General features: G+C 39.3%; 1 protein-coding gene across 20 annotated transcripts in view; it reads left to right on the forward strand.

The window, feature by feature from the left end:
* The window catches only part of SP100 (SP100 nuclear antigen), a 127,699-nt gene that overhangs the window by 90,439 nt on the left and 16,745 nt on the right, over positions 1 to 20,515 (forward strand). For 16 of the 20 annotated variants that reach the window (XR_011562107.1, XM_070773699.1, XM_070773679.1 and 13 more), the window contains 4 exons: positions 2,139 to 2,192; positions 14,974 to 15,021; positions 16,280 to 16,384; positions 19,098 to 19,240. Coding sequence is in view for 19 of the 20 variants with exons in the window: in XM_070773699.1 (XP_070629800.1) it covers positions 2,139 to 2,192; positions 14,974 to 15,021; positions 16,280 to 16,384; positions 19,098 to 19,240 (350 nt within the window). In the remaining variant the exon portion in view is untranslated. The remainder of the gene's footprint in view (positions 1 to 2,138; positions 2,193 to 14,973; positions 15,022 to 16,279; positions 16,385 to 19,097; positions 19,241 to 20,515) is intronic. The other 4 variants (XM_070773649.1, XM_070773688.1, XM_070773644.1 and 1 more) reach the window with 3 other exon arrangements.

The raw sequence follows: 20,515 nt of genomic DNA on the forward strand, positions 1-20,515 counted from the left end.
TCATAAGATTGATAAGCACTGATGCTTCAGTAGTCTTCTGCCCTGCATCATCACCATCATTCACCTCAGCATCTGACATGTGAGAGATGCTCAGCAACCTTGTTGAGTGAACAGAAAAAAAAAGTCTACCTTCTGGGTTTCAACATTTGGACATTTGTCTGGCAAAAATTCATTTATTACAGTATTTATATAAGAATACTAAAGTTACTTTAACAATTGAATATGTGTATAGAGGAACTAAAAAGCCTCTTGATGAAAGTGAAAGAGGAGAGTGAAAAAGTTGGCTTAAAGCTCAAGATTCAGAAAACGAAGATCATGGCATCTGGTCCCATTACTTCATGGGAAATAGATGGGGAAACAGTGGAAACAGCGGTAGACTTTATTTTGGGGGCCTCCAAAATCACTGCAGATGGTGATTGCAGTCATGAAATTAAAAGACACTTACTCCTTGGAAGGAAAGTTATGACCAACCTAGATAGCATATTAAAAAGCAGAGACATTTCTTTGCCAACAAAGGTCCGTCTAGTCAAGGCTATGGTTTTTCCAGTGGTCATGTATGTATGTGAGAGTTGGACTGTGGGGAAAGCTGAGCGCCAAAGAATTGATGCTTTTGAACTGTGGTGTTGGAGAAGACTCTTGAGAGTCCCTTGGACTGCAAGGAGATCCAACCAGTCCATTCTGAAGGAGATCGGTCCTGGGTGTTCTTTGGAAGGACTGATGCTAAAGCTGAAACTCCAATACTTTGGCCACCTCAATGTGAAGAGTTGACTCATTGGAAAAGACTCTGATTGAGGGATTGGGGGCAGGAGAGGAAGGGGACGACAGAGGATGAGATGGCTGGATGGCATCACCGACTCGATGAATGTGAGTCTGAGTGAACTCCAGGAGTTGGTGATGGACAGGGAGGCCTGGTGTGCTGAGATTCATGGGGTCGCAAAGAGTCGGACACGACTGAGCAACTGAACTGAACTGAACTGAATACATATTAATGTAACAAACAGTATTTTTAGAAAAGAATAATGTCACATAAAAGTAAGTACAAATGTATGTAAAAATGTCATCAATGAGTGGATTGGAGAAGTATATAAAGAAAAAAATAGAAAAATAAAAATGCGTATTTTGGGTGAAGAGTAAAAACAGACTAAAAGGAAGGGACAAGGACAGTGAGGAGCAGCAACAAGAGAAAGAGATGTCAGAGGCAGAGTCACCCTGTGATGTAGGAGTCAGGGAAAGAGGAGGGGAGGAGGTGTAAGTGAAAATTTCTTTACAAGCCATAACTTAGGAGCAGAGCTCCAAGGACTTAGAAGTGCTCCTGTGTCATGTATTCTTCAAAAAGTGTTCAAGAGGCCAAGAAGCAATGACTGAAAGTCACCAAGCATTGATAGGATGGGTAAGGCCACCCAAGGTCGGGATAGAGGTGGTTGAATAGATACCCCAGACCCAGGAGTAGCTGTGGAAGGTGATCAGTGTTCAAGGAGAACCTCAAGCAGCTCCCAACAGGGGGTGGACCAGTTACAGAAGGTGCAGGTCACAGGACCTTGGGCTGCAGGGTGTCAGGAGTCTGAAATCAGAGCTCCCACTCCTGATGCACTCGAGTGTAAACACACTTTGACAGGGAGTGCACTCAGTCCACGTCACAACCCTATTCTTTGCACTTACCTGACCTGACCCTTCGGGGAACTGCAGGGAGGAAAGAATTCTATTTAACAGAATGGCCAACTGATTATACCTGGATGATGTAGTTGAAATCACTGGTGAAATTGACAATATCATGGGGCAAAGAAATGTGTTCTTCTGCTGGAAGATAATAGCGTCATTTTGTCACAACCTTGGAAAGACCTCAAAAGACAAACAATCCTTTACCCTATCAGAAAAAAAAGACCTCAGACAACTATTTGTAAACTCATTAGATAGTTTTGGAGGAGGCCTTCTAACATGTTGCTGATTTATATAGTGATTTCTCATTAGCTTTTGCAAATAAGATCTTATTTAATCTTCACAAAAAATGTAAAACCTGAGTGGCATACGTGTTGCTATCCCTGTTTCATAAATGAGGAAACCAATGCACATAAGTAGTGAAGAGATTTTTCAGGTTTACAGTTTTTTTAAGTTTCTGACCACCACCTGTTACTTTCTAGATTCCACGGATATTGGAAGCAATTCTACTTTGGGAAAACACAGTGGGAAAAGAAGTAAGACTGCATAAGAATTTACTCGATTTTCATGTTACAAATGAACGATTTTTTAATGCTAAAATTTATTATATTTTCCGTACCTTTAATAAGAAAAAGATTAATGCCTTTTAAACTAATTGTTTTTCAAAATGCTCATATCTTCATGTGAATATCTTGCTTTTTATTCTTGCTTTAAAATGTTTCTTATAAATATTAACATATACATTTCCAGAATTTTTCTGTGCATGCGTTAACACCTTTTGTAATACAGTTTTATCTAAATAGAGTAATTCTATGCATATCTCTCTCTTAAAAATTATATCAGACCTAGAAAATTAAAATACATAACATTTTAAATTGAACTACAAAAAACCTTTTTTAAAGGATGCCTTAACATGCACTCTTTTCATTTTTAGTGTGGTTGAGTATTTTCCGTTTGTTATTGGTCATTTGTTTTCCTTCCTCACAGAATGCTTTGTCATGGGATGCTCGGTCAGTGTCTGCTGTTGTGGTGTTTTTCTTTTTCTTACTATACTGCATGACTATAGAAATCTTTGTATCAGATACATGCACACTAAATCTTGGTCCTATATGTTCCTAATATTTTGTCCCATTTGTTGTTTTTCTTTTAGGTTTGTTAACGGAATACTTTGTGTTAAAGAAGTTATAAATTTTTAGGAGATCAAATTTGTTAGCCTTTTTCTCTCTAGTTCTTTGGTTTCCTATCATATTTATAATAGCCATTTCTAGATTTTTCAAAATATTGCTCTATATTTGATTCTAGAATATTTGAAGTACCTGATAATTTTTAATATTTCCGTCAAAATCCCATGAGTTTTGCCTATTTGTATATAGGCACTTTGATCACACAGCACCTTTTACTTGTCTGAATATTAGTTTTTATTTTATAAAAACATTGCAGGAGAAAAGGGAGAGCTCAGAAGTAGCAACAGACTGATGCTAGGGGTGAATTTTTGAATTAGCTCAAGAAGATTCCCTCCCCATCTCCTTCCCAAGTTCTTTGGAAACTCTAATTAGAAATACATTGATTTTGCAGAATAGTTTAGGGAGAACAGAGACATACCCATTTGTTTATGTCTTATTTGATGTTCTTCCACTATGAATTTTCTTACACTTTAAAAAAAATTATATACTGTACACATTTGTTTCCATCTATGAATATCTTTTTCCCATTACAAAAGAGCTGGAATAAATTTAAATGAGATAAGACTCTCAAAATCTTTTTAAGTAGGAAATCTATGGTCATTTTATTGCATATGAGGAAATCAGAATGCCAGGGATCTTTTTCTGATTTAATATAAAATCTTAGGAGCATCTATATAATAGTTTAAGGATCCACCTGTCACTTAAAATATTAGGGCCAGGCCTCCAAATTATCAAGACAACCAACCAGAATTAAGTTTCTTAAGAAATTTGTAATAAGTGACAATAGTTTCTAATGAGGGGAGTATTACAAGACCCTTCCAAATAACTCTTTCAAGGCAAATTTGTATTACAGAGAACAGAACAAATTGGTAATGGTTACAAACAGACATGTCTTACCTTCTTATGAAAATTCTCAATTTAATACTGTCAAGGCAATTCTTGTTTTGAATTTATTTATTTATTTTAATTGAAGGACAATTACTTTACAATATTATGATGTCTTTGCCATACATCAATATGAATCAGCCATAGATATACATATGTCCCCTCCATTCATATGCTTTATGTGGGACATGTCTCCCATGTAAGGCAATTCTTTGCGTTAGTTTTATGGTAGAGAATTCTGTCTCTCCTTCTAAAGCTGTGGGTTGAGAGGACTTCCCCTCGTTCTCTTTGTCTAATTCTTTGTGAGGTACGAAGACTTACATTTAAAAAGTCTGGTCTCGGGAATTTGATTAGTTAGCCTTATACAAAACACAGACCCACAGAGTTGGATTTTGTTGGCAGAAATAGAGAAAGTATTTGGAAAGAATCTTACCTAAAAACAGTAAAATATGATGAATATAGATTTTTCTACGACAGTCTCCAATCTTGTTGCTAAATCTGAACTAGTTTGAGATCCTTTATCTTTTTTCTGTTCAGATTTCCTTTCTTGTCTTCACCTAAATATATAACGTAAATGATTTGTTCAGTGATTTAAGTGAGGATATATGCAACATCCTTTTTAAGACTCTCTCTCTCATATAGTATTTAATAAGTATTTACTGCTTACAGGTTAGTTATTATTCTCAGCATTGTCAAAATATTTTCTGTAATGTTCTTTGATCTCCAAATACTGAGGACCCTTCTTTATACACCTTCTATTTATCAGACCTCATCCTTATGGGCCTTGTCCCATTTCCACACCTGTCAACTTATCAATTTCACACTCTCAACCCTTCTACAACTTCTCCTTCCTGAAAAATCAGACCACATCTCTACTAATGGCTGCTGAAACTCATTCTTTCCTCATGGTACTCATTTTGGGTAAAGATATATAAACAGACTTCAAAAGTGAGCATTATTACTGGTGTTGTGTGGGAATTTAGCAAAAGTGAAGGAAAAGCCAGATTTGAGGTGTCCCCAAAAACAAAGGTATAGAAGGCTTCCAAGATTTTGAAAGACTTTGGCCAAGCTTGCACTCATGCTAACGACTGAGTTGCTGTTGGCTGTAGATAAAATTCCTATAGCTCATCCTATAGAACATGGCAGGATAATTTACAATGATTCCCTACTTCCACAGAATAAAGAAGTGAACTCAGAGCTTCCCTTTTTAAAAAAAAGTCTGAGTTTCACCCAGAGGCAAAGAGTCAGGAGTCTCATTTGCAACATAGCCCGTGGTCTGGTCACAATAGAGGTTCCCAGTGACAAATATACATATTGACACAGCCTCACAATCCAGCAACCTTAGGTGCTAAATGTAAGGTGGGAACCTCCATATTTTTCCACCATGATGAAACCAAGAAGGGCTAATTCCACAAGATTAAGCCAGTGCCATACCCCAAATACTTGGAGTGATTTATGCCTCCAACCATCCTTGGCCCAGGTTAAAAGTACTAGCGCCATGTGGCTGGTGAGAAGAAACTCTGCATTAGAACTAGTTAAGCTTCTGTATACTGATGCATCCAAGAATGTGTTGGAAGAGTAATTTAAATGACTAATTCTATCAGTCTGTGAAAAGTTTAATCCAAGTATATAATTGTATACTTAAATCTGGGGGTAAAAATATTGAAATAAAGGGAGGGATAAGGACATGTTAGGAAACCACAAATTAGAAGGTTGGTCAGTTTTCATTGTTGGTTCTTTGTCATGTACAGTGATGTAATCAGTGTTGTTGGCTAAGGAAGATTCTCTGTAGATCTCATTGCGATAGTAAGGATGCCTCTACACCACATGCTCCCAAGAAGACTATACAGATTGACCACAGATAAGCAGCTCTGCTGACCTCATGGGTGAGGCGGGAGTAGGCAGCAGGCGTGGGGAGCATTGAGGATGAGGAGGCAGACCTCCTCCCAAGAGCCTGGGCTTTAGACCTGAAGGAATCTTTTTCTAACAAGCTGGTTTCTCCAGTCAAGAGGATGAAGCCGGTTGGCCTATCAGAGGGAGATCTGATCATAGTCTTTCTGACTGGGAGGTTGTTGGCTGCTTCTTGCTTCCTAACACCTGGTGGGTCTTGGCATCACTGTGATCAGGTGAGTAAGCTGGGAGAATTTGATGCACTCTCTTGTCTGCTTAAGTATCATGATCTCCTACTTGCTTATAGCTCCTTCCTGGTCATTTGTTGGTAATGTTGATCAGAGAGTTGATAGCTGTGGTACTGTTGGTGGTGATGGTCCCTTCATGGCTTCCTGTATCTACATGTTGAAGTGTAGCTGAGATCGCATCCCTAGATATTTCATCCAGTCTGGTAGCCATAAATTCTATCCATATGTTAATGACCACCAATTTTATTTCACCTCCTTTGGTCCTTCTATTGAACTGCCAAGTCATAAGTTCAACTTCTGACTCCAAACTTCCACTTGGAGTCTCAGATTTGACACATGAAACCCATTTCTTTATTTCACTCCCAAACCTGTCATCCACCACCTTTCTCTCACTAAATGACATTATTTCTACTCGGTTGCTTGAGTCAAAAATATAGAAAAATGTGCTTGATTCCTCTTTTTTTCCCTAGTCCCTCCACATCCATTCACAAAATGTTTCAAAACTATATATATTTAAGAAAAAAAAAAGAACCAAATAGAAATAAGTATAATATCTGAAATCAAAAACAATGGAAAAATTGGGTGGACTCTGAAAATACATTGTGTGTGTGTGCATGTGTATACAAATACAGCCAGTTCTCATTATTCATGGTATAGAGGTTGTATGAAGTCACCCCAAACACAAAGTAGCGAATAGTAAAACTTTGCTTCCAAAAGAAATAGAGGGTTTGGTTCTTGTGAGCCTCTGGTCCTTTTTGTAAACCAATAAACATAGATCTTTGTTTCATGAATGTTTCTGTTTAAAGACACCTAATTTATTATACATGTTGATTCATTAATGCTGAACTCACATCCAATGGCGTTATAACTCATGCCTGATTGGAGCTCATCTAACACATGTGTTTTCTCCATAAGACACGTCACAGTCTTAAGAACACTAGAGAGCACTTCAGCACTAGGCTTGAGGCCATTTTAAGCAGCATAATTACCAACAAAAAGCACAAAATGAGAACAACATGGAATTAAGTAGATGGCAAAAGGATGCTTGTTTACAAAATAAGCTGAAACAAGGAGGCAGAGCTTTGTCTTGTTCAACCTCTGCTGGGAACACGTGTGTCTGGCAACACAAATTTTTCACTGCTGTGCGCACCATCATGAATGACCATGGAAGCGCCATGAGAACTGACTCGGGAGTTTCAAATAAATTTTAGAGAGTGGGTGACTTCACAAATGTGGAATATGTGAGTAATGAAGATTGGCTGTATATATACACATTTTCATTCTTTCTAGAATTAGTTTTTTAAATTAAATAATACATAGGTTCTCATAGGCAATATTTTATTATTGTTGCTTGCCAGACAGCCTGCAATTTGGATTTATATTTACTCTCTGACCCAAGAGTTGCTTAAGAGAGCATGGGAGAAAATGTACATTCTCTATTTCCATTTTCTAGATATGAAGTTGAATGTGTATCAATAATATCAACCTTGTTAAAACGTATTATTTGGGTCTTTCAGAGCCTTTTCATTTTGTCCACTTGATCATCTGTGGACTGAGGGTAATAAAAAATAAGAGTGTCTACTAGTAGACTGTTTTTACCTCTTATGATATTTCCTGTAATTTCTATTTGCTTAAAACATTTTGTCCTGGATTATACTTTGTTTGATAATCAGATCAGGATTCCCTGGTTTCTTTTTGTTGATGTATGCCAAAATTACCTTTGCCTGTACATTGATTTTCAGCATTTAAAAATGTGTTTTTACTTCAGTCTTTTGTATATGGTTAAAAGTTGGGATTTACTTTGTAATTTAATTACAAAATATATTATTTAAATAAGTGAGTTAAGTCATGTCCTGTTATTGTTAGGACCAAAATGTTTGAACTTGTTTCTGTCATGTTAATTTGTACTGATGATTCATCTTGTTCTAGTGTCTTGGATATTAAAAATGTCAACACTCTGCATTCTGTCTTCAATGCATTTATGTGCATCTGTGTACTTGTGATACTTAGGAAGGTTTGCATTTTGGTTGTAGTGGTTAAAGCTGAGCATAGGATTGCTTAGCTGAGACTAACCCTCCCAACTGGTCTTGCAGTTAGCTCTGCCACATTTCTCCTGAGTAGGAGAAACATGAGCCACTTCTGGGTTTTTCCTTTAAAAGAAATTGAATTGAGTTCTTGTTCATTTCCCGTATTTCCTTTGGTTGGGAGTATATACTTATGATATTTACAAAGGTTTATTCTTTTGTTGTAGTAATTACTCTTAGAATTACCTTTATATGACACCTTTGATCCTCTCTGTAGACAGATCCCATTAATTTCCCCCTCACCCTGGTAGATTTGCAAAATTAGTATGTGTCCTATATTTCTCTGTCCAGTCTCTTTCCTCTCCCACCCAATTTAGGCCGCACATTCCCTTTATTTTTTACCTCTCATATATAAAAAGTGCTTTATATTTATCCTTTATTTATCCAAATAATACCCCTTGACTCCCAACAGTAAAATAATGACCTTGCTCTACCACTCGTATTTCTGCCTTCCTCTGCAATTTTTTTGGTATTACATTATATCTATATTTTCAGGACATATACACTTAAAACTCTGGTCTTTCACCTCATTTACATTTTTATTTTAATCTTCTTGCCAAAATGTCTCAGTCCTGTCTTGGTTTGCTAAAGTGGACCCTCTAGCAGTTTTCTCAATAAGTACTCATAGGACCAATATTTCCAAAATGTCCCTATTCAAAAGTACTTGCTTTTATTATTTATACCTGAAAATAATTTGCTTGTTCTTTACTTCTAGAACTGTCTTGTAGGATTTTCCTGAAACCTTCTGTGGCATTCAGTGTTGCTATAGAAAATTCTACAGCCAGAGATTCCTCTCCCTTGAAAATGACTTGGTCTTTCAGCCCAGGCTGCCCATTCAATTCTTTATCTTTAAAGTCCAGTAAGTTTGCTGGAATATATTTCAGGGTTGACTGGAATCTATTTTCTCTGCTATAGAGTGAAAATACATGTACTTACGCAAAATATATTTCATTTTTTTTTAATAATTTCGGAAAATTTTTTCTTGAACTTACCTTCAATTATGTCTTCTGTTACTTTGGTTCTCTTTTTCAAGAATGCTAAGGATTTGTTCACTGTTTTCTGTTGATAGGGATATCACCCACATTTTTCTTTTAATGGAAAGACCCAGACTATTCTTCTCACATCCCATTAGCCCACACTTACTCACATGGCCAGAGCTAAGTGCTAGGGGAGGCTACAGGCAGCCAAGCGTCCTATGAAAGAAAAGAGAGAATACTTATGGGTGACAAACAGCAATCTGCTTACTTGTTCTCCACGTTTTCCTCCCAAGTCCCTGATTTCCTCAAAGAGGCAAAGTCAAACTCTGTTGGTTCAAGGCTGGCCTTGTTGTTACCTGAGGCACTTTGGCAATAAAAGGAGCTGGAATGTGGATGCAACCCAGAGCTTTGGTGGCCAGAGACAAGTTAGCGTTGAGTGGAAAATAAGGAAGAAAGTGTTAGAAAATTCTGTTGTAACTGATGAACACAGCTCTCAACGGAATGAGGAGAAACAGACAAGAGAGAATTTAATCAATTAAGCAGAAGCCAGACTGGTATCACATCAGATCTATGCCCAATATACACACAATTACTTAAACCAAACTCAGAGCACACACCACACTGTTGGTGCCGTAGAGACAAGCGACACCCCATTGTCTGAACTGAGTTCTGTGATTTTCGTTTCTACCTCATTCCTTATATTCTCTTCTTTATCTCCCTTCTTTTTCCTGCTCCTTTCCCATTCTACTAATGTTTTTCTTCTCTACTTTATTTCTTTTGGTCATTCTTTAAAATCATATCATATAAAACACTGCTGTTGGGTTTACATGGCACTGTAGAGATGACAAGATTTTTCTTCTGGAGCTGAAAATATATTTGGATATACATTTCTTTCATTTGGAAGAAATCCTTTCAATTTCTTCTGATTGTTTCTAATACTGTATATATATTTGAATATAGTATTATTATATATTAAATATATTTTACAATGTAGTGGTAGTATTCATCACTCAGTCATGTCTCTTTGTGATCCCATGGACTGTAGCCTGCCACACTCCTCTGTCCATGGAATTCTCCAGGCAAGAAAACTGGATTGGGTTGTGCACGCTTCAGCAGTTACAGCGTGTGGGCTCAGAAGTTTCAGTTCCCAGGCTCGAGAGCACAGGCTCAGTAGTTTTGACGCATGGCTTAGTGACTCCACAGGATGTGGGATCTTCTTCCCCAACCAGGGATCAAACCCATGTCTCCTTCATTGGCAGGCCAATTCTCAACCACTGCACCACCAGGGAAGCCCCCCATACTTATCTTTAGCATCTTGTTTATTTCCCAGGTTATACTTATCTGGTCTAAGAATTTTGTCCTCTGAGTTTTTGTGAAATCTCACTGCCATATTTAACTTAATAGTTGGAATGAGAAGTCTAAGCACAGATCATATTTGTTCCTTCTCCTACTTCCTTCCTTATCAAACCTGTTCTCTTAAATAGTTCTTTCTATGCCACAGGATGAAGTCTTAAATAAGCCCCAGAGTTGTGTTAATCCTTTTCAGCAGCAGTGATATTCTCACTCAACATTAAAAAGACTGAGCTGATATAATATTAAAACTGTAAAATAGGTAGGGGGGAAATTGGGTAAGACCAGCCTCTTCGACCATCTACACATCCTCTCTAATGCCATTCACTATCTACTGCTTTTGGCTAATTCAAATTGGGGAGGAAGGAGAGAAGGAAGTAGTCGAGACCAGGAATGGCCCTCCAGCAATAAACCCTTCACTTCTCCCAGAAATGGCAGATGCATGAGTCACATTTGTGGGTTCTTCAGAGATCCTCCCCTTTCAGGGAGAATTTCTCAACTGAAGTTCCCCTGATGCAGGAAATCCAACCGATGGCTTACCACTTCCTTCCTAGTCTCTCAGCTTCCAGGAGGTCCACACCCCTCCTAGGGTCACCTCTTTCATCCAAAACGGCCTCCTGGACACAGTATCTCTCAAGAATTAACTGAACCTCTCCCTTTCCAGGGAAGGCTCATGCCTCTTCATGGTCTTCAGACTTTCTAGACCCCTCTCTAGACTTTCCAGGTTTGAGTCTTTAAACACCTCTGCCTCCCTTAAGCCCTTGGAGACACAGATTAATTATCTTGGAAGCTTCCTCACTTGCCTTGAGGGCAGGGGAACACTGAACTTCTATAGCAAGTCTCTGGTGCCAATAGATAGTCTATTTGAATAGGAAACCCAAGAACAACCACTCTACTTCCTGTGGTATATTGAGAGAGAAACTTCACAAAGAACAATTATTACCTGGACTTAAACCCCAACTCTCCCAGTAAGGAGAACTCTTAAGCTAAACCAGACTACTTTTGTATCTTTAATTTTTTTGGCCTAACAGGTTTGAAGGAAGGTTAATCAAGCAGTGCCAGAGAAAAACATAGAGGAACAGAAAATATTTTTCATTTGCCTAAGAGCCTATGGTTAAACAGGCCCCAACTGTAGTCCAGTGCAAGAAAGAGAAAGGAACAAAGGAAGGAAGAGAGAAAAGGGGAAAGAATGAAGGGAAGAAATGGAAACAAAGAATAAAAGAAGAAGGGAAGGACAGGTGCACATTCCATGGCCCTGCCTTGGGAATCAACATGTTTGAACACGGCATTCAAGAAATTCACGGACACAAGCCCCCTCATCTGTCCTCTCACAACCCATCACCTCTTATATCTGAGAGCCTATTCGCCTGAGATAGGGTTTCAATCAACCTTTTTTGATATCTCTCACCCTAAGGTTTTCTATGACTTGAAATTATATTTCTACAAATTCCACTTGGGCAATTTCTCTTGGTTAATTCTTTAGATCATTTTTTGCCCAAACCCATGTGAACAAGCTCTTCTGCTTCTTTCATATTTTCAGCCCAAAAGCTTTCACTCAGGGTTAAGATGATGGCCAATGTATTATTTGTGTAGGTCACCATCACATATCCCTAGATAATTCAAATTCTTGCATTGCTGCATTGATTCTGCCTCTCAAGCAAAGGAAATCTGGATTGCTAAACTTAATTTTTTTAATTTCAGGATGCTTCAGTTTCTTTATAGGTAACGGGGATAGTAAAACTCCCTAAGATAAATTAGTAAATGTAAGGATCTTAATCCGTGTCTAGCATATAATAAGCATGTAACAACTGTTAAGTTCAGTGGCTCAGTCGTGTCCAACTCTTTGCGACCCCGTGGACTGCAGCACAGCAGGATTCCCTGTCCATCACCAACTCTCGGAGTTTGATCAAACTCATGTCCATTGAGTCAGTGATGCCACCCAACCATCTCATCCTCTGTTGTCTCTTTCTCCTCCTGCCTTCAGTCTTTCCCAGCATCAGGGTCTTTTCCAATTAGTCAGCTCTTTGCATCAGGTGGCCAAAGTATGGGAGTTTCAGCTTCAGCATCAGTCCTTCCAATGAATATTCAGGACTGATTTCCTTTAGGATTGAGTGGTTTGAACTCCTTGCAGTCCAAGGGACTCTAAAGACTCTTCTCCAACACCATAGTTCAAAAGCATCAATTCTTTGGGGCTCAGCTTTTTTTATAGTCCAACTCTCACATCCATACATGACCACTGGAAAAACCATAGCCTTGACTAGATGGACCTTTGCTGGCAAAATAATGTCTCTACTTTTTAATAAGCCATCTGGGTTGGTCATAGCTTTTCTTCCAAGGAGCAAGCATCTTTTAATTTCATGGTGGCAATCACCATCTGCAGTGATTTTGGAGCACCAAAAAATAAAGTCTCTCACTGTTTCCATTGTTTCCACATCTATTTGCCATGAAGTAATGGGACTGGGTGCCATAATTTTAGTTTTTTGGATGTGGAGTTTTAAGCCAGTTTTTTTTACTCTCCTTCATTTTCAGCTTTCATTATTATCATTCTCAAAGTGTTCCTTTAGATACAAGAAATAAAACTTGCCTTAAGTTCTTTTAAATGTAGATGTAAATGTATCTGGATTAGTGTGAGAGTAAACAACATAAAATCTAGGAACCCAGGTTAACCATCAAAGGCTTGGTAAGTGCAAGGCTATGGAGTATTTATTTTTCTTTATGCAGCAGGATCTTGACAATTTACAGTAAAATGGAATTTTTTAAAGTATTATTACATGCAATGCAACTTTTCAGCTGCATCTGTTTTATATTTTTCTATTTTCTCAGAAAGAGGGGGAAGACATAGAATTGAGATTCTGAGTAACAGAGCCTCAAAGAGGCAAACCAAGAGGAAATAAATATATAAATAAATGTTTAATAACTAAATGTCTAAATTCTTATGTTTTATTCTACACTTTTATTGATAGACTTATTTCTCTAATTACTTTCTGTAGCTACTAACCATTGAGAAATATACCAGATTTAGTCAACTTCTAAAACATGACAGGGAGACAAAGATGATATCTCAAACAAGTAGCATGGTGGTGGAATCTGCAACCAGAACCCAAAGCCCAAGGGCTTCTGCGGTGCTGAACTGATAACTTTTGAGGCTGGAAATAGTTGTAGCTATAAAACATTGTGTAACTCACAAGTGATGAAACTGTCCTGCCCCACATCCCACCCCCTTGAGGTGATCCTGTGGACTTGGGTCTGTCACATTGCCTCTTCTGCCTGAGTTTGTTCCTCTGTAAAGTGAAATAATAATAGAGACTAACTGGCCAGCAAGGCCCACCTCAGCTTCATCTATGAGCTGTTTTCTCCTGGAACCAGCATTATCAAATTAGTACTCTAGGATTCTAGCCATGGGAACTGAATGATGGGCACAGACATTTAGCTAGAAAGCATCCCTGACTTCAACATTCAGACACTGCTGAATGATACAGACTTACACGTGCACGTGGACATGCCTCAGCTCTTTGGATGCAGTCAGCAACTGAATCAGATACTACATTGTTCTGAAATATCCAAGTCAACATTCTGTGCTATATTTAACCCTACCTACAACTTCAGGAACTTAGGCATCAATTTTACATTGACGGCAAAAGGAGAAGGAGGCAGCAGAGGATGAGATGGTTAGACAGCATCAATGATTCAATGGACATGATTCTGAGCAAACTCTGGGAGATAGTGGAGGACAGAGGAGCCTGGCATGCTACAGTCCATGAGGTCACGAAGTCAGACATGACCTAGTGATGGAAAAACAGCAACAAAAACAACAATCAGTGTTATAAGCTTCCCTTCTTTGGGCCATTGAACTAGTTTTTTTTCAGTCCTTGCTCATTTTTGCCACCATTTTTGGTCAAAAACTTTTCAAGTTTAGTTTTGTGGCAGTTATCTGACCTACACAATTGAGCGTAAAGTTTTCCTTGAGACCTAATATTGCTGCCTTTCATTGCTGCCTCTTTGTAAAAGTAAATCTTCAGTGCTTTTAATTTGTATTTTTAGTTGTGCACATCAATTTTCTCATCTGTAAGATGAGGATAGTATTAGTTCTTATTTGATAATTTTGCTCTAAGGATAAAGTAAATCAATAGAGACAGGTTCTAAGGATCGTTCCTGGCGCACAATAAAGATTGACAGATGTCCAGCTTCATTATTCTACTCACGTTGCTGCTCTGTTACTTGGGAAATGTGTAAGGCGTGGTTTCAATTTTATTTGGAATGACTAGGAAATGTTAGTAAAAGAAACACAGGATATATCTCAGATAGGCCTCATCTTTGTAACTAAGTCTAGACCACAGTTCCCCCAAACGAAGATCCACAGGGCAAATTCAATCCATGAACTGTTTCATAAATACATTTTTAGTGGAACACAGCCAGAGCCACATCTTACCATTTATGAATCGTCTATGGATGCCTTCACAATAAAATAGTAGAGCTGAGTAATCACAAAAGGAACTGTGGTCCATAGCACCTTAAATATTTTCCTCCCTGGCCCTTTACAGAAAAAACTCCTAACTCCTTATCAAGGCATTTAACATTTTTCTTGATGTACTAGACAGATTCCTGAAAAGTGACATTTGAATGGTATTTTTGCAAAACACTATTTGCAATATAATGTTGTAAAAAGACACATTTATGTTATTTTTCTACTTTCTCCCAGGGATAGAAACAGTCTGCACTGAGCCTTTGAAAAGAGGCAGAAAAAGAGGTAAAAAAATAAATGATTAATGTATTTTTAACTAAAATAATGCAAATTTCTATTTTATAATTCATGTTTTTAGTGATCAATCAATTTTCTTAATGGACTTATAGAGCCAGTAACAAACATTAGGATAGTCCTTGGTCCTGGTCAGTTTCAACAACATGACAGGCACCCACTTCATTGATTAGTCAATTGATCTGTGAGAGACCCCAGGCTTCCTGAGCACGTCTCCCCTCACCACAGTGATAACTTTTGAGGAGGGAAATATGAAGAAATGTATCTAAAGAGTATGACTCATGTAATATTTAGCTCATTCTTCTCTTGCCTACATAGAGAGCCATAGGCTAGCCACCAAAGGGGACTCTGAGTGGTAATGAGACCTGTTACCAAAGAAATTCCTAAAATTTCTTTGATTGTATAACTTTGGCTTGTCACTCATTTTTTTGGCCTCAATTTCCTCCTCTGTAAATTGGTGGGTGGCAGGTGAATTTGACTGGCCTCCTATGCCCACCCAACTCTAATAGAACTGACTCTGGAAGGACTGTCCACAGCCTACCCTCCCCATCCAGAGAGAAGCCCCAACATCAGTCTTTAATGGATCCCCTTCAATGCTAGCCAGAGGGCAAGAGAAAGTGTTCCTACTACTGACATTCTTTCTAAGATTTTCAGCACCTGCTTCAGAGGAATCAGACTTCAGCACCCTCACCCAAGGGCGTACAGAGGCCCTCTCCCTGAGCAATTTGTGGTTTCTTCTAGAGCAAGTTACATTCTAGCCACAGAGAAAGGTCGCATGAAGGAGAAGTGAAGCAAAGCAGAAACCAAAGCAGGAAGATGGAACTGACCCTCTGGGGGCCCATTGCAATCCTGCTTTATTGCCTCAGTTGAGCCCTCAAACAGGGAGAAAAAATGAAAAATTGAGGCTTTTTCTCCATCTGTATAACTTCAAAGCAATGATATGACTATAAATCTTCCTTCAAAACAGCAGGAAGAAAATGATCGTGCAATAGGTAGCTAGGGCTGGCAAGCTTGGGAATTCATATCCTTCCTCAAGAGGTGTGTGTATAGGATTTCAGAGGATTGGGATATAAAGTGATATTAGCTTTATGGACCTAACCTGCCATAAAAGAAAGACCTAGATATGTATCTAAATTCATGGGAGAAATCCTCCCATTACATTTCAAGTTATAAAGAAGGATCTCAAGATGGGGGAGGAGAGACCATGTTAGAGCAAGATGGAATGAAAAAACCACATGCTTCCTTGCAGGTCCAAGAGTTCCCAGAGATACAAATATGGATTTTCGACGTGATCAGCTTCCCGTGACTTGTGGTGAGGCGAAGGGGATTTTATATAAGGAGAAAATGATAAAAGGTGGGCTTCACAATATTCTACACTTTTCAGTTAGAAAACTCCCATGTGAATAATATATTGTACAGGTCGTGGACCCTTGTTGAGGGGAGGAACATGTTTCTAAGACTGTCCCCAGGTCTGGTGGTTCACTAGGAAGACTGAAAGGACTCAGCATATTGTTGAACTTACGGCTGTTATTTATTCTATTGAAAAAGCACACCAAAAAAATCAGCAAGGGGAAAAAGCACGCAGTACAGATGTCAGTTTCCAAAGTCCACTCCCAGAGGGGTCACCGTGACGCACTTAATTCTCCAACAACGATATGCAGTGTTGTCTGCCAGGGAAGCTGCCCCGAGCCTAAGCGTCCAGGGTTTTTATCAAGGGTTAGTTACATAAGTGCCCTCTGACTAGCACATGCCAAAATTCCAAACTCTTGGAAGGAAAGCAGGCATTCCGCACACTCAATATCGTTTATACCAACAGTTCAGGCACAGTGAGCCACTTAAGTTCTGGGAATAGTGAGACCCCTTCCCAAGACCACATTCCCAGATGCCAGCAAGGGCCATCTGGCAAACAGACTTTCTGAAGAGAGCAGGCTCAATTATTCTCTGTTGGCTCTTTTCCACACAGCATCCCAGAGAGGCTGGAGGAAAGATGGCATTTCCACACTTTTTAAGTTAATGAACATTAGGTAACGAGGCCGTCTCCTCTCCTGCCATAGAAAGTGCCGACAGGTTCCCATCTGCACCCAATACAAGGGCACGTGGTTCAATAACAGGATGGAAGATGTACACGTTTGAGAAGCCCAACAACAACCTTCACAGACAATTCCCTGTAATGTTTGTCTGGCCTTTTGCTCACTGAAAGAGAGCACAGCCTTTAGGCTCAGAAGACCTGGATTCGAGTTTCAGCTGTACCAAGAGTGTCTATTTTGTGTGGGTCAACGTAGTATCTCTCATACTGAACTTAGTCTTCACCCAAATGGGAATAATAATAAAACTTGCCTCACCATATTATGAGAAAAAAGCGAGATAATAGATGTAATAGCTTGTAAATTACAATTGTTATAGTACAAATGCTCATCTTGCTCATCTATCATAACTGATTCCCTCCTCCCAAAATATAGTTCATTCGGTACCAACAAGTATTGGGTTGGGCAAAAAGTTTGTTCAAGTTTTCCATGAAAAGAAAGTGAAAATGAAGTCTCTCAGTCGTGTCCGACTCTTTGCGACCCCATGGACGGTAACCTACCAGGCTGTGCAGTCCATGGGATTTTCCAGGCAAGAATACTGGAGTGGGCTGCCATTTCCTTCTCCAGGGGATCTTCCCAGCCCAGGGATCAAACCTGGGTCTCCTGCATTGCAGGCAGACGCTTTACCATCTGAGCCACTAGGCAAGTTTTCCATATTTTACAGAAAACTCCAAATGAACTTTTTGGCCAATCCAATATAAATGGATTTTTTGCTTTTATGTTCATGTTAGCTGCTCAGTCATGTCCAACTCTTTGCCACCCTATGGACTGTAGCCTGCCAGGTTCCTCTGTCTGTGGGATTCATCACGCAAGAATATTGGAGTGGGTAAACCATTCCCTTCTCCACAGAATCTTCCTGGCCCCGGGATCAGACTCGGGTCTCCCTCATTGCAGGCAGCTTCTTTACCGTCTGAGCCACCAGGGAAGTCCATATATAAATGTTTGCCTAATGACCATATCAGTTCAGTTCAGTCGCTCAGTTGCATCCGACTCTGTGACCCCATGGACTACAGCACGCCAGACCTCCGTGTCCATCACCAACTCCTGGAGTTTAGTCAAACTCATGTCCATTGAGTCAGTGATGCCATCCAACCATCTCATCCTCTGTCATCCCCTTCTCCTCCCGCCTTCAATCTTTCCCAGCATCAGAGTCTTTTCCAATGAGTCAGTTCTTCGCATCAGGTGGCCATAGCACATACATAATTTAACTTTTCCCACTTTATAGCATTTCCTAATTTCTTTTAACATAAAATAGCTTGAGTTCAAAATATGAGAAATAGGTGCTTGCTGTTAGCTGAAATGATCAACTTTTGTACAAGACAAGGCAGATGTAGCTGTGGTGACCCCAGTGTGACCTCACTTGCCCCCTCAGAAACTCAGCCTGGTTGTATCTCAGGTCTCAGAGAAGGGAAGAGAAAGAATCTTCCCCACTCATCTTTAGCTTCATTCTTTTTTTTTTCTCTTTTGAACATAATGAAATATTTTTTTCAGTAAATGTGAGTAGTAACTGGGGGCTTCCCAGGTGGCACTGGTGGTAAAGAAGCTGCCTGCCAATGCAGGAGACATAAGAGATGAGGGTTCAGTCCCTGGGTCAGAAAGATCCCCTGAAGGAGGGAACGGCAACCCACTCCCGTATTCTTGCCTGGAGAATCCCATGGACAGAGGAGCCTGGCAGGCTACAGTCCATAGGGTCCCAAAGAGTCGGACACGCCTGAAGTGAGTTAGAACGCGCTCCCGGGTAGTAATTACTGTCCTTCTCATTGCATGAAGGTCAAAGTATGCACACTGGACAGGAAGTTGGCTCCTACCCTTGCCTTTCAGACTGCTCTGGGTCCCCAAGAGGGGACTCTGCTCTCCTCTTGCCAATTCTGAACCCAAAATGGGTGGCCCAGATTCATGCGGTGGGAGGTCAAGTCTTGGGGTTTTCACAGTCTGGTGCATGCCCTGGCAAGAAAAGGAGCTCACCTTGTCTTGGTCTCACAGGCTCCTCAGAAAAGTGTATAAAGGATAAGAATGGAAAGTGGTTCACCCTCAAGGAGTTTGAAGATGAAGGAGACCACAAAGCCTCCAAGAACTGGAAGCAGAGTGTGCGCTGTGGGGGATGGCCCCTGAAAATCTTGATTCAGGTATTTTAGCGTCAAAGCGCTGCATCAAGAGTTTTGTGCCATGGGTCACCGGTTTCAAGCTTTAGCAGGACACTTCCAGAAAATCACAATGCCTAGGTCACAATGCATATATTATCCCTAATAGTTCATGTGGGTGCTATCTTCTCTGGTTTTCATTACAACTCAATCCTGTAAGTGTGTAAACTTTTACACTTAAATTTTTAAATTATTTTTTCTTTTTTTATTTTATTTTTTAACTTTACAATATTGTCTTGGTTTTGCCATATATCAACATGAATCCGCCACAGGTATACACATGTTCCCCATCCTGAATCCTCCTCCCTCCTCCCTCCCTGTACCATCCCTCTGGGTCGTTCCAGTGCACCAGCCCCAAGCATCCAGTATCGTGCATCGAACCTGGACTGGCGACTCGTTTAATATATGATATTATACATGTTTCAATGCCATTCTCCCAAATCATCCCACCCTCTCCCTCTCCCACAGAGTCCAAAAGACTGTTCTATACATCAGTGTCTCTTTTGCTGTCTCATATACAGGGTTATTGTTACCATCTTTCTAAATTCCATATATATGCGTTAGTATACTGTATTGGTGTTTTTCTTTCTGGCTTACTTCACAAGTTACTTTCCACTTACAATTATTACAAAATATTGGCTATATTCCCCATATTGTGCAATGCATCCTTGAGCCTGTCTTATACCCACTAGTTGTATCTCCCACTTCGCTACCTCTATGTCGTTCCCCTCCCCACTTCACTGTTAACCACTGTTTTGTTCTCTATATCTCTGAGTCTGCTTTTTTTATGTTATATTCACTAGTTTGTTATATATATATATTTTAGATTCCACATATAAGTGATACCACGCTTACATTTGTCTTTCTCTGTCTGACATTGGCTTACTTAGCATAATGCCCTTCAAGTTCATCTATGTTGCTGCAAATGGCAAAATTTTGTTCTTTTCTATGTAGTATTCAAACTCTTACAATTTTGGAGGTAAAACAGTAAAAATTGTGACCTTGGCGCTGCCACTAATAATTGCCATTGTGTAATTTGGTCACAAGAAAGTAAATTAAATTTAATGAATTTAATTTGGTAAGGGAAGATCTTAGACTTTGTAGGGGGAATGTTTAAAATAACAAATAGAACTGCGTATCTGAAAATAATGCATCAGAGTGAGTGTTTTCTAGATAGATTTATTAAGTTCATTCTTGAAAAAGGGTATTTTAAAATAAAATATCTCTTTGATCCTCATATCAGCCCCTGATGTGAACAAA

The sequence above is a fragment of the Bos indicus genome, chromosome 2, assembly GCF_029378745.1.
Source record: "Bos indicus isolate NIAB-ARS_2022 breed Sahiwal x Tharparkar chromosome 2, NIAB-ARS_B.indTharparkar_mat_pri_1.0, whole genome shotgun sequence".
In the NCBI taxonomy this organism is placed as follows: Eukaryota; Metazoa; Chordata; class Mammalia; order Artiodactyla; family Bovidae; genus Bos; species Bos indicus.